General features: G+C 30.3%; 1 protein-coding gene across 2 annotated transcripts; it reads left to right on the top strand.

Moving 5' to 3' along the window:
• Nucleotides 1-7,073: 7,073 nt before the first annotated feature.
• Nucleotides 7,074-11,797, top strand: LOC112802489 (zinc transporter 8). 2 transcript variants are annotated; one of them, XR_003202412.2, is made up of 4 exons: nt 7,074-7,795; nt 8,376-8,525; nt 11,048-11,210; nt 11,414-11,797. XR_003202412.2 is itself a non-coding variant. In XM_025845727.3 (3 exons), exons 1-3 carry the CDS (start codon nt 7,181-7,183, stop codon nt 10,660-10,662), a joined length of 1,077 nt encoding a protein of 358 aa, XP_025701512.1. In that variant the 5' UTR covers nt 7,089-7,180; the 3' UTR covers nt 10,663-10,771. The 2 variants fall into 2 exon arrangements, 1 of the variants encoding a protein (XP_025701512.1); XM_025845727.3 differs by lacking the exons at nt 11,048-11,210; nt 11,414-11,797 and adding an exon at nt 10,351-10,771 and having other exon boundaries at nt 7,089-7,795.
• The last annotated feature ends 10,131 nt before the right edge of the window (nt 11,798-21,928 follow it).

The following is a 21,928-nucleotide window of genomic DNA, read 5'->3' as shown; positions in this document are numbered from 1 at the left end:
TTAAACTTGTCGAATCTTGTGGGTCAAGACAGTGATGAGGGTAATCAGGATATGGATGACGGTAATGAGGGTATGGATGAGGATAATGAGGGTATGGATAATGACAATGAGGAACTGGATCCACAGTCGCTGCAAACATCTATTCCGAATCCACTTCTACAAGAACAACCTCAGTTCTCAAGCCAGTTCGTACCTCAGACACAGTTCACCCCGTCATTTTCAATGCATCAACAATATTGGGGTATGTCACAGTTTGAACCCGGAGAAGGAGGTTCTTTTAGCCAATTGCTTGGGTTCATGGCTGCAGATGCCGGACAATCACAATATGGCAATCAGCCTGAGTTCCTGGCGGGTAAGTATTCATTGGATGCGAGGCTCCCATGCTATACCTCATCGGTCGCTTCTGGAGGGTTCGTATCTGTTGACTCTAGTAGAAGTGAAGGTGGACGCGGAGTACTTAATAGTCAAAATCCTAACCGTGTCTCCATGGGACCTCTTCAAGAAGATGCTAACACACCCGAGCAAGACACGAATGTGTATATAATAGATGACCCGGATGAGGAAGACGATGATGAGAAGGATGAAATAGAGGAGTTCGATGAGGATGAGGAATCCCGCAATGATGGTATTATGTTTTGTCTTGTGCTTTACATGTTTGATTAGCTATTCAATTTGTCTTCATAAATGGTATCTTTGTGTCGTTTTACTAAATGAAATGTTGTATCCATATTGGTTTGACTACCTAATGTCACAATATTTAATTATTTTTATTATTGTGTATACAGGTCAGACACACACTCCGGATGACAAAGGCAAAGGTTACAATTTGAGGATTGATCCGCCACGTCGCAACGCTAATCGATACACTCCATCTGTGTTAAAAAAAGCCGCAAAGAAATGCAAGAACTTCGTGAATGATGTCAAGTGGGCAATGAGAAAGTAGTTGTGGTATAATACTCTTATTTTTGTCTTAAAAATGTGGACAATGTTTAGGGTACTTTGCATGTGTTGGACATTATGTATTAATGACTTGGACTATTGTATTCATAATGATGTGGACTATGGTATGTTTACAGATTTTATGTATCAATAATGTGAACTATGGTAATGAGTTTTACTAGATGGTATGCTAACCCGAATAAGCCAATCACACCCTGACCCATACTGTGTACACTTCGCATAAAATGTCAACGGCTCAGATTCATACACCCGGTAGTCTACGCTTCTTCGAATAGTATACTCTTTTATCACTTTAATAACAGTTTTCCTGGAACTGAATTCCATTCCAACGGCAAATTCACCATCTGCGACAAAAAGAATTTCTGCCACCAAAACAGCCATACAACCAATTTTAAAAACACAAATATTTAATCATTCGAAAATTAAGGTAAAACAATTTTTATTGCATCAATTATGATAAAAAAAAACTTCCAAAATAATTATATTTAACTAATTTACTAATAAATACTTATTTATATTCAACTAACCGGCTAACAGATACTAATTTTAATTTAACTAATTTGCTAGTTTACCATTCTATACTAATAAATACTAATTTATATTAATATAATTTACAAATTTACTAATAAATATTAGTAAATACCAATTTATATTTACTTAATTTACAAAATTACCTCATAAATATTAACAGATATTTAATTAATTTACTTATTAATGAATAAATTCTAATTTATATTCAACTAATTCAATAACTCCCAAATAAATTTTCTATCTTAAAGTTAAATACACAAACAGGTAAACAAAAATAAATACTTATCGAGTATATTTTCGCACACCTCACTAAGCTACTTAGTCCAACTATCAAGATAAATTAATAAATAATTCCAATCCTTCTTATGAGTACGGAGAATTACGTACCTGCACTGATATAATCCGAAAATTCCGGAACATGCATGACTTCCAAATTTAAAACTCGCATGAATGATAGCTCCTCAAACGGCACATCGTTTGCCAGTGCAGTTGCCACGTCAGACACATCCGGAGCCATAGCTCCGTCACCTTCAACCTCATCTCCATCTGGACCAAAAAATACGTAGTTGCTTTCGAACTCTTCTTCACTGTTACTATTGTAATTTTTCCGTAAAATATTCTGGTCGGCCTCAGATTGCTCAAATTCAACATATAACTCGATGAACGAGAGTTGACTCCGATTTTCAATATACATGAAAAACATATCTTGCATGCTCGTTTCGTCCGTTACATATTTTGTTTGAAACTGGACGAATCCACCAAACACTTGTATAGGATATCTATACAGAATACAGGATATTCTTCTTGCCCTCTCAGAATGAATCTCTTCACAGATCACACCTTTGAGCTCTTCAAATGAGATTGTGAAAGGAATCACAACATTTAACGAATTTTCACAAACAAATGTTACTTCTTCAGATGTTTGTAACAAAATCTGATCAAAATAATACACCTTCAATAATATTCTGTCACTCATTTCTCTCAATCACATTAACAAGCTTATAAACTTGGGTTTTAGATTTCTAGCTGTTATGCGAAACAAGTAAAGAAGAGAGGAACTAAAAATAAGAAGAAAGAGTCCTTGAAGATGGAGAATAAGAGGATGCAAGACTGCGAGTTATTGTTGGGTCTGATCCAGTTTTCACCAACTTTTATTTAAAGTCCGAACCAAATCGGACCATGCGATTACCTTTAGTGAATTCAAAAAATTAATAAAAAATCAACTCGGACCCTCCGATTTCATAACACAACACACACAAAAAATCAGAATGTTAACAACTCGGAGGGTACGATTTACATCTTTCAGATTTCCAACCTCTCTTCATCCTCAAATCGGACCTACTGATTTGTTATGCAAAACATGACACTCAAACAACTCGCACGGTCCGAGTTGTTGGGTCTGACAATAATAAAAAAGCTGCCCCACATATTTATATTACATCCCATGACTCCATATCCAGATAACACACACACAAAGCCTCCATATCAAAAAAATTGAGCCTTAAATGTGTGACATTAATATCTTCTTTTGTTTTATTGTCTTTTTTTAGACTAACTATTTTATTACCAATTAATAAAACATTTTTATCTTTTTGTGAAAAGAAAATTAGAAATTTATTTATTTATTTGTTTGGATATAAAAAAAATCGGCGAAAAGAAGGAAGATAGATGTTATAATGACACGTCTATCTTTATTCCAATATAATATATATGCACATATAATTTTCATTTATTTTTGCACTTATTTGCAAGTTACATAAATAATTCTTATTAATTATTAAATAAAAAACTAAACATTAACATTGAAATATATGAACATAGGAGATATAAATTTCATTTTCAAACATTTCAGTACTTATTTTCACCGTGAAATTTTTTATTAATTAATAAGTCCCTTACACGTTAAATCGTCGGCTTTAGGTTAAAGAAATATTTCATCCTTATAAAAAAATTAGAATTTAATCATTCTTATAATTTTTTTATGTTAATTCATATTATTCATTTTTCTCATTAAATAATAACGTAAAAAATATAATGCAACAAACAATTATTATACTATCATTTAATATAGCAATTATTATGTTATCATTTAATATAGAATAAATTACTAATTGTAATTACAAAATATTTAGAACACTGATAAATTTATTTTTAAAAAATAAAACTGACATTATTTTTAAAAAAGATAAACTCCGATGGATAATATTATTCTAACACTAAAAAAAATATCCAAAAATTTCAAATTATTTTATTTAACCTAACCTAATTTAACTCTAAATTTTTAACGACAGCTCTAATCTCATCCCATCTCATCCTACCCATAATCCCAATTCCATTAGAGAACCTAAGAAGAATAATTTTAAAATTTTAAAATTTTTTTAAGTATTTGAATATTATTGTTTATCAGAATTCATCTTTTATCAATATAATATTAATTTTATTTTTATGAATAAATTTATCAAATTCTACCTAAATATTTATAAGTACAACTAAAAATTTGTTCTTCAATTCAATATCACATACGTCAATATTCAATTGAATAAACTGACTATATTAGATTGAAATAGACCTTAGAACCAATAACCATATGTAATTTGTTTGGTCATATATATACACACACTCATCCACCCATATATGCTAGAAAAAATTTTATACCACAACTTAGTTATTGCTGGAAATAAAACTTAGTGTGACCACATATGAGACAAACAGCTTTGCGATACACAAGTCTCAGCCAGTAACCATATGTAATTTAAACCATCAATAATTCTCTTAGAGGGCCATTGAAGAAGAAATTTTTGGATGTGGGTGATGATCCCTTCCCTTGTTCCTTTTATTTTCTCTTCCCCCACTATGATCCTGTGATCAAATCCAGAAGGGAAAAAAAGGAAGTAAAAATTTGCTGACTACTTTTGCTATTTCTGTTGAACCAAACGTCAATTAAATTTTTCTATTGATTATTTCTTTTACCGTTCTACTTTCAATCAGTGATGAATTTAAAAAATTTTAAATAAAAACAAAATATATATAATATAATAATAATTTTTAATTTAATTATTTTATTAGCTCTTATAATTTACCAATTTTTAGTTAAATTTTTGTAATTTAAGAGTTTATAATTAAATCATTATATTAGATAAAAAAAGTTAATTACATTCTTAGTAGTTATTATTTTTTAGAAATACACACTAATTCTAAAATATTTTATTTTTAAAATATTTTATAATTCATCTTATATCTACAAAAATAAATATTTTAAAAAATTAAAAAAACCTAATTAAAAATTTTGATATAATATACGAATTTAATATAATTACAAATTTTTAAATTAAAAAGACCTAAATAAAAATTTGATGAAGTTATAAAAAGTAATAGAGTAATTAAATTTTATTTTTATAATAATTATATTTTGTTATTAATTTTTAAATTATTTAACTAACAAATTAAAATACTAAAATAGTAATTTAAATTATCACGTATACCTTAAAATTCTATTATTCTAAGTTTTATATTTTAAAAAAATTGAATAAATTTTTTATTGTCAAATATCTCTTTATATATATATATATATATATATATATATATATATATATTATAAACAAACATTTAAAAATTTGTCTTCTTTACAATTACGAAATGTCTCTGTATAATATTAAAAAAAACACTTATGGATAAATAATATTCTTTCAAGTGTCAACTAATTTTTAATAAAGAATATCAATCTCACATATAAATTTAATCATAACAACACATATCTAAAATAAAATTCTCAAATTGACTATCAAATGTTAAAAATTGAATAAAAATAATTTTTATGAGAGTCAAATTAATTAATTTAATTGCAAAAAATTATTATTGCTACATACTACTGAAAAAATTTTTAAATTATAGTAACATGTATATGCGTCCTGTTTCTCAACTAGTTTTTGTTCTCAACTAGTTTTTGTTAAATTATATTATACTAAGGGTGTATTTGAGTGAGACTATAAGAAAATATATTTTTTTGAATTATTTTTTTAAAAGATTTTATAAAAAAATAAAAATAATTTTATGTTTCAATATTTTATATAAAAATATCTTTTTATTCATTAATTATGTTTAGAAATAATAATATAAAATTATATTTGTTTATTTATTATGTAAAAAATATTTTTTAATAAAAAAGATTTTTTTAAAAAAAATATAATTTTAACTTTTTAAAAAAAATATTTTTTTTAAATAATATTTTTATTTTTACTATTAAAAATTTACCAAATACGATAAAAAATAAAATAATTTTTTATTATTAAATTCTTTTTCTATCAACTTAATAACATCCAAACAAACACCAACTCTTAGTTTGTCGTTTAACATTTGTCATGAGGTTTATATTCTGGGATTGAAATTACTGTTTATATCCGTCACTTACTATGCTTGCCACTGACAACAGTTTGCTTATGTTTTCAGTTTATATACTTGTATCAGCTCTACAATTATGCATCAAACCAAAATTATATTGAAGTCAAATTCTTTTACATTCGTTACAAAGTTTGACATCGAAAATTTTCTCCTTGTTTCTAATTGCTATTAATTATACTTAGATCTTGTTGGCATCGAAAATTAAGTGTAGCTAGTTAGTTCTGCATAATAAGACATGAGTTTTAATTTTTAAAAACGGAGATTGAGAGAAAAAAATATATTATAACTTATAAGTATTTTATCGCATCTTATAATTGCGAGAACAATGCTATCACAATTTTTTAATTAAAAAATATATTTGAGACTTAAAATAAGAGTTTTTATTCTAGTTTTGTGTTAATTACAATCTTATGATGAAAGAAATTTTCTAAACTGCTACGAGTGGTTAGAAAATTCACTAATATATATATGAAGTAAAAAATTGAATAATTATAGAAAATTAACTTTTAATTAGTCAATGTTAATTAACTTTTTTTGTTGTATTTAAGGACTTAAAATTTAGAATTTAGGACTAATATTTAAAATTTAAGATTTAAGGTGGTCAACAACAAACGATAGTAGTCCATAGACTATTAATTTGTAGTGAGAGATAAAATTGTGGTGTCACAAAAAAAAAAGACCAAAAAAGATAGAGGAATAATTTCAAAACAAAACAAGCCTGATATTGACTAAAAATAATTAATTTCATAGTTTAATTGTAAAAAATTTAAATTTTTACTCTTGTAGACATCTCTTGTACTATTAATTTATTCTATTAAATATTGACATGGCGTGTTAAATTATCACCGTCGGTATTTAATAACAACTAAAATAGATATTTTGAAATTTTACTAGATAGAAAAACATGTAGGGAACAAATTAAAAATAAAATTTTTTATTTAAAATAAAAAAATAATAAAAAAATATTAGAATTTATTATTTTTTGCCATTACTTTTAGTTATTAATTCAATTTTCTTAATTTGGTAATTCAATAATATATTTTAACTTACACTTTTAAATATTAATAATTAATTAATAACTAAAAATATTAAAATAATAAATTTTAATAATTCTCTAATATTTAAAAAAACTTATTTAAGTATAAATGATTTATTATAAATATAAACCCATAGTTGAATAATGCAAAGCAGTAGTTTTGTGTTAATTGTGTCGCCTCGAATTTACTTTCGATCAAAACCCTTTCAGTGACCACAAAAACATTTTCTCTTCCACACCCAACAACTATCAATCATGTTCCTTCCAACAAGAAAATCCATAACCATATCCATCATTATCCTCCTCCTCAATCAAACAACAACATTAGTCTCATCAAAATGCACTTGTGATGACAATTCAAATGACAACAATAATGTTTCTGAGGCACTAAAGTACAAACTAATAGCCATGACAACAACACTAGTTGCTAGCATAATTGGTGTGTGTCTTCCAATCATGGCGAAGAACTACAGATACCTTAACCCAGAGAATGATTTCTACTTCTTGGTGAAATCATTTGCTGCTGGTGTGATCCTAGCAACAGGGTTCATCCACATTCTTCATGATGCATTTGAGAATCTAACAAACCCTTGTATTGGTGAAAAGCCTTGGGGGTTGTTTCCGTTTTCTGGGTTTGTGGCAATGCTTGCAGCAATTGGGACACTCATCATGGAAGCTTTGCTTACTGGCTACCATAAAAGGTCTGAATTGATGAAAGCTCAGCCTCTGGAAGATGAGGATGAAGAAGTTCATCATCACCATCATGGTGCTGGTGGTGGTAACGTTCTTAACCCTGCTCTTCCGTCGTCAAACAGATTAGATTCGCCGGAAGATTCGCCCGATCATCTTCGAAATTCTATAGTTTCTCAGGTATGTAACTCTTTCCTCCCACTTTATATAAAGGATAAGATCGTTAGATAATTTTGTTCTTTATCTTTTAATATGATATGAGAGTTTTTATAATTTTAAAAAAAATTAAAGTTTCACCATTAAGGTTAAAAAACAGAATTTTAATATAAAAAAAAATACAAATTTATGAAAACTCAAAAAAAAAACGTCAAAATGATCATTCTTGAACATGAAGGGATGGCTCAAATTCTTTTATCACATGCTCTGTTACATTATTTCATAACTAGATCAGGACAACTCTTCATACAATTGAAGGGAGGCAAGAATATTCAATTCTCTTTTTTCCTTAACTCTCTCTCTCTTTCTCTTTTTTATTTTACTTCAAATGATTACTAGGAATATAGTATGAGACATTTAGATTTAACAAGATTTTGATGAACATTCTGAATTTGTGGTCCCATTTAAATATCCATTTTACCATTATTGGACTGAATTATGGTTTAGACTCATTTTAACTGTTTCATTTTTTTTTACTTTAAATTTAATAAATGTCCAAATATACACATATTTAAAGATGTAGAATTAATCTTACTCTCTTCAGATTTTGGAGTTAGCTATTGTTGCGCATTCAATCATTGTTGGAGTGTCTCTTGGGGTGTCCCAAAGTCCTAACACAATCAAGCCTCTGGTAGCTGCATTGAGTTTTCATCAATGCTTTGAAGGCATGGGACTTGGTGCCTGCATTTCCCAGGTGCTACTTCTTATAAATGTATTTATATATAAATAAAAAAAATTGTGCTTGCTTTTGTAGTTTTCTTACTTAGTGTTTATGGAAAGTTTGAGTGGATTATATTTATACTACCTCTTTTAAATTGACATTTAGTTAGACGTAAAATATCAGAGATTGTCATAAACATCGTAAGTATAATCCACTTTAGTGATATACGATATTTAATAATTTCTCTAACACTTAATTAGTTAATATACCTCTTTATTGTCAGCCACAATGTGAAAACGGAATTTTTTTAAGAATAAATAAAATAAGGATTTAGTTAATATGTGTGGTTAAAGTACATGTTAAGATTATAAGAGTAAAAATTTTTTATTGAAAACATAAAAAATTTAAATTTTTAATGTATTTATTTTGTATTAATTAAATACAAATATTTAAATTTTTTTATTAATAATAAATTTATCATATGCTTTTAAAATACATGTTAACTAAATTCATAAAATAAATCTATTATTTATTGATATATGTGAATCTAGAACATTTACATTTTTATCCCCTCGTTACATATTTTTCATTTATAATATAAATAAGATTATGACAAACAAAATTTTAATATTTATCCAACACTAATCATTCTCATTATTTTCTTCTTTTTCTTACAAATAGCTGGCAGCAATTTGTTAATATTTATCCAAAGAGAAAGTGTATGAAAACAACACTTTTATTAAAATTTAACTAATATTTAATCAGTAAAAAAAATAAGTAATTCTATATCATGTAATCTCACACTATTAAAAATATTAATAATAACTAATTAATGACTATAAATTATAAAATTTACTGAACTTTAGCACTCTTCTTAGAAAAAGTCTAGGAGGCCAACAACTTTTATATTTCCTGGTCAGCACTTAACTATAAAAAAAAAAGTAAATGATTTTTTTATCATTGAATATAATCTCACACCATTAAAAAGATTATTAATGACCAATTAATAATTATAAAATACCAAAATTACTGCCCCTAACATTGCTCATCTTCTTATCCAAATGAAGACATAAACGAAAGTGAGAATGGAGTTCGTCTTATTTTAATACACCGGTCCTACACTAATGCGCACTCACCACATAGATTTTTTGTCTCAGTTGAAAACCTCATTCAGATTGATGAATATGGGGACACTTGGTCTAAAAGAAATTGGGAATATCAAATACAAATTCCTAACAAACTTTAAAAAAAGATTATTCCGATATCGGATTTCTGACTTGAGAGTGATGATCATATTCGAGTAATGTTTGATATTCATGGAAAAGTTTTAGCCCAACAAGTGATAGAACACCTCGTCTCCAGTAAATTGCTTCGGTCGACTACGAAAGAGGGCTCTGAGCCGGATGAAGAGTATATAGATGAGAATGATGCATCCAACAACAGGGATGGTAAAGATGAGTTTGTGCCGAAGACCCGTTAATGAATCAATCCGATTTCTTCTATCTGTTGCATGTTCCATTTGGATGATCACTTTAAAGGATGGTCAAAAGAAGAAATCAAGAATCACCAACATGATATCTAAGAAATCGAAATTTACATCCCTCCACACTTCACAGTTAGCAATCAATTCAATTTCTTTAGTCTAGTAATCTAACAATATATTTTATTCCATATTTTTAAACACTATTAGTTAATTAATGACTAAAAATAATAAATTTTGATAACTCTCTAAATGGTTAATTTAAAATATAAAACAAAATAAAAAAAAATTATCGTTCCTTTCAATCTATTTATTTTTCTTCAATTCTATGAATTCTAAAATATCACTTTGACTAATATTTGTTGTTTCTTTCATTAGGCACAATTTAAAAATTATACAGTTGTAATTATGGTACTATTCTTTTGCTTCACAATCCCAACCGGAATTGGGGTTGGTATTGGTATATCAAAAATCTACAATGAAGGCAGTCCAAAGGCTTTAATAGTTGAAGGGATTCTGCTATCAGCATCCGCAGGGATTCTAATTTACATGGCTCTTGTTGATCTTCTTGCTTCCGACTTTATGAACCCTAAAATGCTAAGGAGTCTTAGGCTCCAACTTGCTGCAATTCTTGCACTTCTTGTGGGAGTCATTTGTATGTCGCTCTTGGTCTTGTGGGAAGGACCATAGCCACATTGTAACTTCAAAACTATTAAACTTCCAAAATGTTAATTCTTTTAGTTCAATTTATCTATTTATTTTAAAAAATGAGGTTTTAATATATATGTTCATGTTCATTTACTGGTATTTGTTTTTATTATAGAACATGATGCATATATACATAATAAATGGTGGCCAATGCATTAATACGAGGGTGCCTATGAAATCGCCACTTAACTTGTCCCGTCACCAATGGTTCTGAAATCGAAACCTGCACTCTTTTTTTTTAATTAAACAAAAAAAAAAAACAACCAAGATCTCAACCAACGATTTTTAAAATTATAAATTGCAAATTTCAAATTGCAATATATGATTTCTTTTTTAAAAATTATTTTTTATATTGGTTTGTTTTTAGGGATGTACAAATGAATGGGCTGTGTGGAAATTGAACACAGGTATGATGCTTTTAGCTTCTCGCAGACCACGAGGATCTGACATTATCATCCCACACTATGTGGGTTTCTGACTGAGAAGGAGACACTTGACTCACAGTGTCAGTTCGATTTCAAACAGAGAGGGTAGGGGTTAATTTTATGGCCAATTCTATGATGTCTATCAATTGTTACTTAATTTTTGTCTAATTTATTTTTTGTGGTATATTTTGAATTTTTAAAAATATTTTATTTTTATGTCTTTCAAATTAAATATTAATTTTTAATCCTTTATAGTAAATAAGCACCACTTTTTAAGCACCGTAACATTTCACCTAATTTTATTTCAGAGGGAGAGAAGGCATTGTGATCCAAAAAAGATACGAAAGGAGGAAGAGTTCTGCCATCAACCCCGTTCCGACTTACTCTTTCGTTGGTGTTTTTGAGTCGTTTCTGGTTTTGCTCGGCCACTTTCCATGCTGCTGGTGGAGTCACCTTTGTTGTCACTGCTGCTGCCACCGAGGGTACTGCTGTTGTTGTTGTCTCTTCCACTATATGTTCTTCACCAATTCTTCCATCTCTCCAACTCTTGATTCCTTATGTACCTCACATCCTCCAATTCTTGAATAGCATATACATGAAAAAAGACATGTACGAAAGTAAAATATATTTTCTTACTTGAGTGTTTTCCTTTTGTAATACAATAATCAATTTTAATGCCTTTTGTTTTCTTACCCGAGTGTTTTCTTTTGTTTTAATGGCTTTTATTGCAAATTTGGGTAGAGTCTTCACGGGACACCATCATTGAAAAATTAAAGAAAAAGTATAAGTAAACAATGAAAATACTAAACAATCTAAACAATAAATATATGGAATATTTAATTCACTAGGTGTGTGGATGATTATCCTAATATTAAGATTTAGGTGGATAATTTTGAGGTATAGTATATTTTTATTTTATTGAACCAATTTTAGAGCTCATTATTCATATTGTTCACAAAAATTATTTTCTACCTAACAAAGTCTAAAATTAAATTATCATGCTGAGTCTGAAATTGATTTTATTGTAAGATAAACCCGTTATAATTTGATAATAATTTTTTCATAAACTAATCATGAGTTGTTAGGATGATGGAATTCATAAGATTGAATTGGTTTTTAGATGTTTAATTATGTAGTCATAAATTTATTCTTACTTTAGATCAACTTATATAAGTTTTGAAATCATATACATGAAATTTGAAGATAGGCTTCTCAAATGAATTGTTATTAGTTATTTTTTTCGCATTATACGAGATTCAATTTCCAAAATTTTAAAAAAATAAATATGATGAAAAGTAAATCAGACGGTTCGATTTATTCCACCACAAATCAGAGAGTCGGTATTGCTCACAAATCGAACCCTCATATTTGTGTTTGGTAGTGACACGTATGCAACAATCGAAAAACGAATCCAATGAGATCCGACGAACAAGAATGCGTTTTTAAATTGGAACCTCAGATTTGTGAGGCATGCTAATCCAATGGACAAATTTTAATCAGAGACAATCTAACAGTTAGGATTAAAGATCAAATCAGAGCCTCAGATTTGTGAGGCACGCTAATCCAATAGACAGGATTACATTTGCGAAGATCGGACGGTCAGAAATAAAGAGCAAATTGGAGCTTTAGATTTGTTCCCTGTCCTAGTGTTGTCCATGCAGCTGGTTGGCGTGGGGTGCGTGGGCCGGGGTAAAAGAGTCTTCTCTGTCTTCTCTGTCTTCTCTATCTCGTTCATCTCTCTTATTCTCATTCCATTCACTCCTTCACTCTCGTTCTCAAAAATAAAAACACATTCATAGAATCTCAATCCAAAATTTTTTATTTTGGCAAAATTACAATGCCTACAAAGCAAAAAATTAAGAAAATTGATCGTTTTGAACTTCATATTGCTAATTATCTTGGTCAACTTAATTGTGTAAGTTTTTTTTATTAAAATTTAAAAAGTTGATCGTCCTAAATATCACATTACTAATTATTTTAGTCAATCTAATTATGTAAATTTTTTATTTTTTTCAGAATAAATATTAAAATGATAATGTACATTTAATCTTGTTTATTGTAAGTAAATAATAATATTAAACGTATTGGGGTAGAAAAAAAAAAAATATATATATATATATATATATATATATATATATATATATATATATATGCGCACTGAGTTTACATTAATAATAATCTTTGGGTGTAGTTAGTTTATTAATTGTATTTGTTAGAGTATGATGGCAATTAGAATTTAGTTTGTAGGTGAATTTTATTGATAATACTTCAAATTATAATATTTGCTAATTTTTTTTAGTGTCAGTGTCATACCAATTTAGTTAAGTAATGTTTTTAAATTAAATTAATAGAGTTTAATTCAGGATTTGTGATTAATTTGATTAATTATTTTAGATTGTTTGATAATATAAATTAGAATTGTTAGTTTAATTTATTAACTATATTTGTTGTAATAGAATAAATAGCAATTTGAATTTTAACTTTTTCGGTAACATTAAGATTAATGATAAAGTTAAAATGTTTTAACGAAAATAAATAGTTATATTTTTGTAATTATTTTAATGTTATCCGATAGAGATTAGAACTAATTATTGCCACAATGTTAATTATTAAGCTAATGAAAATAATTAATATTTAGGTTTTATGTTAAAATATAATTATGTATTTTACTTTTATGTATGTATATATGTTGGGTAAACCTATTGATTAATTATATTTGTTACTCTGTGTTTTAGAAATAAGATATATATAACTTGGCTGGATTTTGTTGATAACAAAATTAATTATAATGATAATTAAGTTAAAATTAATTTAGGTATAATTTTTGTAATTATATTAGTTAGTTTAGTATAGAGTGTAACGCTTTAGTATACAAAGTTTATACTGCAGTTATAAGTTAGAGGTAGTGAAACATTACGACCTCTAAAACTTAAAAGTATATGCATAGTAATTGAAGAATAATGATATATCTAGGAACCTGTGAAAAAAATGACAAAAAAAAAAGTCGTACAGCACTCAAAATGTTGAAGATAACAAGCGTCGATAAATAGAAATGAACGATATATATATATATATATATATATAAGAGGTCAAAGAAAATATATAACAAATATTAGTCTCAACCTTCGAAGACAAACTCGGTTAAAAAGTATAATACAACTCAAAAGTACACAAAATACAATCTGTTTCTCCATAAATCAACCTCTAAGAGGGATATATAAATACATTTATCAAAAGTAGAGAAAAATACTATATAGATCAAAATAAACCCAAAAGTAAAGTCTTCGCTTCATCAAGAGTCCAGTGTATTCAACGAGGTGCGTCACGTCCTGCATATGAAAATAACAAAATCTGACAATGGGTAAGAACCCAAAAGTTTCCAGTAGGGTAATAATTCTAAATAGAGACATTATAAAAAATATGAACTTGATGAATGAAAAATTGATGGTTTAGAATTTCACAATAAAGTCTCGTTGTAAGTATGGTTTCTAAACCAACAAACAATCTTTTTATATAAAAATTTGTTTGTCACAAGTACAAACCCCTAAAAATAATAACCGAAATATTCAAACCTCGAGTAGTCTCTCAAAGAAATTGTAGGGAAGTGTTCTTACTATTGGTTATGAGATGTATATTTTGGGATTTTGATAAGAGACGTGAAAGAGAAATGACAAGAAAGTAAATGAATTCAAATATAAAAAGCTCTTGGCAAGGTATGAGAACTAGAAATCCTATCCTCATTACCCTCCTCAATTGTGATATCAATTGTCCATTGCTCCCACTTAGTCAACCTCTAACTATGGAGGAAAGTCAAGTGGATGAATCAATTTGATTCCTCAAGTCCTAGTCAACTCCTAAAGAAAGACTAGAGTTAGTGGAATTTAAATCAACTAGTAATTTCCAATTGTCAACCAACAAAAGAGTTTAATAACTTAAGAGTCTCCAATTACTCAACCAAAGACAAGAGGAGAAAGATCTAGCTCATAACTAAAAGAAGCATTTCATCAAACACATAGAAGGCAATAAAGGTAAACAACATGAATTGCAAGAATTAAAGAAAGATCTAACTATAAAGACAAGAGATCAATAATAGAAAACCAAAGCAAACATGAAAAGACATGGAAATCATAAATTGCCTTGAAAGGAAAATGGAGATCTACAAAAAAAAGTCATAAACTACAACTAACAATATAAAGAAATTACATGAGAAGTAGAATGCTACAACTACAAGAAAACAATTAAAGATGAAAAAGGAAAATTAAAGCAAAAGAGGAGAAGTAGATCTAGATCTAACTAAGAATCCTAATCTAGAGAGAAGAGAGAGCTTATCTCTCTAGAAACTAACTAAAGCATGACAAAACTAAACTATAACTCCCTAACTAACTAATTGGTTCAACCCTCTTCAATTATTGGGTTAAATAGCATCAGAAATGAGTTGGATTGGGCCCAAAATGTTTCAAAAATCGCTGGCCACAAGTTGCCTTTAGTGAGTCACGTGTGAGCATCGATGCGTACGCGTGGGTCACGCGTACGTGCCCTTAAACGCCAGACAACTATGGCAAATTTTATATCATTTTGAAGTCTCAGATATTATCTTTTCAACGCAACTAAAATCACCTCATTTGGATCTCTGTAGCTCAAGTTATGATCGATTAAGTGCAAAGAGGTCAGGATTGACAGCTTTTCGATTCCTTCATTTTTTCATGAGTTCTCCATTTTTTACATGCTTTTTCTTCGTTCTCTTAATCCAATCTTTGTCTTCTAAACCTGAAATCACTTAACAAACATATCAAGGCATCGAATGGAATTAAAGTGAAATAAAATTAGCGATTTAAAGGCCTAAAAATCATGTTTTCACTCTTAAACACAATTTAAGGAGAATTTGCAAAACCATGCTATTTTAGTGAATAAATGTAGGAAAAGGTGATAAAATCTCCAAAATTAAGTACAAGATAAACCACAAAATTGGAGTTTATCAGAACCCACTAGGCAATCCTAACCTCCAATCATTCAAGGTTCAAGCCTAGAGTCCTTTCTAATCCAAACAAGGTAAACAGACTAAGTCTCAGTCATACTAGTGATCTCAAAATCTTAGTTCTTCCCAATACAAGTCATTATCTCTCTATATATCATAATTATCCAAATTCCATGATTCTATATCAAAAATCAGTCCCAATGATATCGATTTATTCTAAATATTTAGTCTCAACCCGTAGCAAGTGGGACAAGTCACAACCTTTGTATCTACCCAGGAAGTTTCAATATCAATCAAATTCATTTCCATCATCCAATCAATCAGTCAATAATATTGCATCAAGTACAACCCTTAGCATCACCATCACCAGCATAAGGGATCTCTCATTTGTTCAAACACAAACAAAACAATACATAGAATACACAAATAGAGAGACAAATAAAGCAAGTAGCTCAAATAGCATATAAATACAATTATTTAACAAAGCAAGCCAAATACAAGATGCACACCCAATCAATACACACAAATGCAAATGATGCATGCCTGCCCTATTGGCCATGAGCTCATGCGTCATTTTTATTGCCAGAACCCGACACAAGTAAGCGGGATTAACCAACCATCCTTATCTATAAGTTCCACAAGCAAGCAGGATTCACCAACTATCCCTTCCCGAAACACGCAAGTGGGATTAACCACCGTCCTTGCCTATCACATTAGACCATGAGTAAGCGAGATTAACCAACCGTCCTTACGGGGTACTTCGAACAAGCGGGATTAACAACCGTCCTTTTCTGGAACAAATATCAGTCAATGCACAAGCGGGATTAACCACCATCTTTATCCGAAAAACCATGAACAAGCAGGATTAACCACCATCCTTGTTCTGGTATAACTCAGCTTAGTGTGCAAGTGGGATTCACCACTATCCTTGGCACAAGTAAACATCAGTTCACAATAAAGTCTTTAATCAACTTTTAAAATCATTAAGTTCATTAACCATATTCTCATTTAGTTTACCAATTCCTTTGTCTCGTGAGCAGGATAACACAACCGTTCTCACAGCGGGCAGGATAAAACCTCCATTCCACAATTACACCGCAACCATAGAATAAGTGGGATGAGACCACCGTCCTTGTCTGGTACAAGTGCCAAAGCAATAACAAATCAGTACGCAAGTGGGATAACACTCAGACCTTGCCATAAACAGATATCTAATCCATACACAAGTGGGATATCATGCAGACCTTGCCAATCTAGCCATTCAGGCTATAATCAATCATTATCAGTGTTCTTAAGTAATTTCATAAGTGATTTAACTCATTAACCTCAATTATTTATCCATTTTATAGTTTTGAATCCATAAACCCCATTCATGTATAAGTTTTTTAATTTCTCAATCATGTGAGTGGGATGGAACCTCCGTCCTCACCGCGAGCGGGATAAACCACCATCCCCACAATAATTTCATCCGGTTTACCAAGTGGTTATCCAAGAGTTAATTCAATTTAATGTCTTCAATATGCTCTCACTCCTTCCAGAGTCTAAAAGCTAGTTCCCTGACCTTAAACATGGATCACAGAAGTTTAAAAACTTGTTGAAAAAGTCAAACGGTACAAAACATAGTTTAAATGAGAAAACAAGACTTGTACGTATGCATCACCCTTGTGCGTGCGTATGCACAAATCATAAGGGCTTCTCAGCTTCTGTGTACGCATGACTCCTGCGCGTACACACAACTTGAAAAATTTCTGGGCGTGTGTACACATGACCACTTTCATCCGTTCTAACCTGTGCTGCGCACACAGGCCAAAATTCTGGTTCTCTGCAACTTTTCAAAATTCAGCCCAAAACCTCAGTTTTCAAACACTCATACTTCTTCTACAAAATTTTATTTTTCTTCATTTTTAGATAGTTTTAAAGAACTTTTCATTAACTTTAATTTAAGACAACTTTCATTTAATTTCAAACTCTGGGTGCCAAGTTATGACCCGTCAAATTGATTAAAAAACTAGCCTTTACCAAATTTACACTAATGCTCATTTTCACCAATTTTCCATCACACTCAATTCCAAACCATACCAAAACTTTTACTAAGCATTCTTAACACTCATTTACCATTTTCTAACCATTCAACACATAATTAAACAATTTCAATATGCCAACCATTTCTAAAGTTTTCTATCAATAATCAAACCAACAATCCATTCATATAACCAAATTCTCATTATCCCAAAATAATTCGCTCATGACAAATTCACCACTTACTGTGACTTATGATATAGTGAATATCTCACCCTATCTTGGACTCTGTCCCAATTTTCATCATAATCAAGCATACCATAACTCATGTTCAATACAACCATTCAAATGCACATTTATATCACTCAGTAATCACTCAATTCACAAATCACAACCAGTTAACATAACATCAACTAATTTCATTCTTTCTATCTTAGGGGCAATTAACCTATGTTTTAACATAGCTTTACATAATGCCTACTTGAAACTAAAATATGTACCTTGATGACGGTGGTTTCAACCTCGGGAAACTCTTCTCTAAAAATTTCAACATCCACCAAAACCTCACCACTTTGATTTGCAACTCAACTCCGTACCAAATCATGGCAAAACCAATTCCAAACAAGCCAAGATAATCCACACAATCTAATCACAATAATTACTCAATATTCATACTAAGATTTTACGCAAAATTATAGATAATGAAGGGATTTAAGCTTTCTTATCTTACTCCACTCAAAAATACGATGGAACCCGCTTGGAAAATGGAAAACTGGATAGTGATTTCGTATTTACTTACTATTATACCTAAATAGAATTAAAGAGGAATTCGAGACGAATGTGTGACCACAAATGGCTTGTCAATTGGAGCTCCAGAACCAAAGTTATGAACAAATGAAGATGGTGATGAATGTTAGGGTTTTCTTCTTTCCCTTTCTCCCTTCTATCTGCCCTCTCTCTCTCAAATGGAGAATTTAATGTTAAAATGAGTTAAGTATAAGTTTAAATAATCTGGGCTTGGATCCGATGAAGCCCGGTTCAATTACTTTATTCCGTTGGCCCAACTTTAGACCAAAACATTTAAGATTAATACTTTAATTCACATTCTAAACATTTTTACTCTTCAAATTATAAATTTTTTATTTTTAATCTTTTTTACTTATAATTAATTATTAATTAATTAATTAATTATTCAGTATTTATCGGAGTTTTACACAAAGGTTAATTTATTATAGTGGTTAAATCAACTTTTTTTAATGTTCATGTTAATTTAATGTTAATTATGAATGTTTTAACTTATAACTGATTAATTAATTAACTGAGACAACTTGAGTTATTCTTTGTTCATATTTTATAGGATTCATGAATTTTGAGATGTATCCACCTAAATGCATCGGATGCATACAATCCGATTGTCAACCCTCTTTTGCAAGCCACTGGGTTTTATCACGTATCTCAGATTAGAGTGATTCAAGGACAGTCGACTTTAGTAACAGTTTTAGCATAAAGATGGCACCTTGATATTGATACTTTTCATTTTTTAACTAGTGAATGTGTAATTACATTGGAAGATATGGCTCTAATCTTAAGTATTTCAATAGATGGTCTTCGTGTAATCGTGTGATAAGAACAACTATGACTAGTCACGAGGCCATGAAAGTTGAATGCTTACATTTGGGGTTGCTCTTAGAGCCGATGATTGTAGAGAAAGTTACATCAAGATGAACTGGATTAGAAATGTGAAAGACATATTACATCTGAATGATCGATTTTTCATTGAAAAGTACGTGAAGTGTCATATATTGTTATTGTTTGGGTCAATCTTGTTTGCTGATAAGTTTGGGTCAGCAGTTCACTGAAAATTTATGTTACTACTTCGCGACTCTTCTTGGATTCACAAAATTAGCTGAGGATTAACATCGCTAGCATATTTGTACAAAGCATTGTGCATGGTATCTCGCTTTGACTGTATGGAGTGTGATGATCTATTAACATTGTTACATATCTGGGCTTAGATTCATATGTCGTTTCTTGTTCCGATTCCCGGTGCTCGATGATATTTTCCACTTGCTAACAAGTAACGATAATTGTTAATAACTTGGACACCATGTTCTACTTTGTATTTTAATGTCTCTTCTGATAGAATTTACTAATGAAAGAAAATGATGCCAGATGGCATAACTGGAAGCGTGCTAATCGGCCGTATAGATATCATACTGTTGCTCACTTTAGGGAATTGTTACATGAAGTTCGAGAAGGATAGGTATAATTCTCATTAAATAATATAGAATTATCTCGATATACATGCATGTTTGGTGCCAGTTTCTATTGTTTGTTTTCCTCCAGTTTGTTTGGAAAGTTTATGGTGTTGATTGGATTGAGCCAGATGCCATACTCAAAGATATTCGTCGTCATTCACAAGTTTGGAGCGTGACGGTACCATTGATAGCATTTGAAATTCTTGAGTGGCATGCAACCGATAGGTGTACGAGATAATTTAATTTTGTACAAGGTGTCTCCCATCAAGAGAGGTTTCTGGATGGCCAACACGGTAAGGTGTTGACCTGACCTAAAAACTTGGATTGGTCCGTCAAATACAGGTTTTGGATAATGCAATGGATCAACTAATTTAGCCATGTCCTAACTGAGGATCTTGTGCCCTTGCAACATCCATTAGATCTTTACATGTATTGACATCGAGAGAAATACGGGACTTACTTGCACTTGTCTAATATTGTCTTACAAGAAAATCAAGAGAGCAATGTTGTGCAGAATGAGCCACTCCATCCAAATGCATAGCCATCACCATAACCCGCAAAACCCCATAGTTAACATCACTACAAGAACAACCTCATCAATCTTTAGAAAACTATGTTTCTCAGATCTATTCCACATTGCCTTTTACATCGTCCTTTCCATTGCATCAATAGTATTGGGGTGTATCAAATTTAAAAATAGGAGACCAAGCATCATTTAGCCAGCTTCTTGGATTCATGACGACAACTCCAGGTCAATCACAGTCTTGTAATGAGAGAGAGGTGTCCCCACCTAAGTCGACGCAACCGATTGTGCTAACCCCTGGAAGAAGATCATTTGATTTAAGTGACAAGTCAGCATTGAAATAACGTTATATTTTAGTGTGACAGTCAATGGTTCAAATGAAGTTGTTTTAGAGTCCCTAATTCAATTAGTAAGATTGATCATGATCTCCCTTTTTCACTTCCATGCACTCTTATAGTAACACTGATGCCCTATTTTCCATTTCGACATTGTTAAGGAGAAGACGAAGAAGCCTTCATCATCGTTACCGACTGAAACATTCAGTTGACTTGTTCGCGAGACAAACACATCATCGATGGATACCATCAATGAAGTATTTAAGAAAATTTATGCAATGTTGTAGAGACCAGTATAACACCTATAACAAACACACCATCAATAGGCACTTCCATTGGAACCAACCCATCAAGTGGCACCACGAGCATTGACACTGGCACTAAAACCACTCCATACAGTACAATTCCTGTACTAGAAAGGATTGACAGTGGCGGCATGGGGCCTTCCAGATCCGGCATGAACGACGAGAGTCATGACTCATGATGGGGTTAAACTTGTTGATAATTATCTGCTCTCTTTTCTACATTCTTTATTGTTTGTTGAAGTTGATAGAGAGAAAAAAAAATGGCCATCACTCTAATCTTAGGATTTCGTTCTTGATGAATAAACATTTTCATTACTCTAAAGTTGATTATTGACTTTGTTTTTTTTTTTGAATTATTAAAGTAATCAATGTATATTTTGTCAATGAAGTTTTTTTTGGTTTAGCTTT

Source organism: Arachis hypogaea, chromosome 5 (assembly GCF_003086295.3).
Source record: "Arachis hypogaea cultivar Tifrunner chromosome 5, arahy.Tifrunner.gnm2.J5K5, whole genome shotgun sequence".
In the NCBI taxonomy this organism is placed as follows: Eukaryota; Viridiplantae; Streptophyta; class Magnoliopsida; order Fabales; family Fabaceae; genus Arachis; species Arachis hypogaea.
The sequence above is the reverse complement of the archived record's forward strand: the minus strand, read 5'-3'. Positions and strand labels throughout refer to the sequence as shown.

Bases quoted from the DNA above. Each gene is read 5' to 3' on its own strand.
- LOC112802489 (XM_025845727.3), top strand. From the start codon at position 7,181: ATGTTCCTTCCAACAAGAAAATCCATAACCATATCCATCATTATCCTC. The intron at 7,796-8,375 runs GTATGTAACTCT...TACTCTCTTCAG, and splicing joins GAAATTCTATAGTTTCTCAG to ATTTTGGAGTTAGCTATTGT. The intron at 8,526-10,350 runs GTGCTACTTCTT...TTCTTTCATTAG, and splicing joins TTGGTGCCTGCATTTCCCAG to GCACAATTTAAAAATTATAC.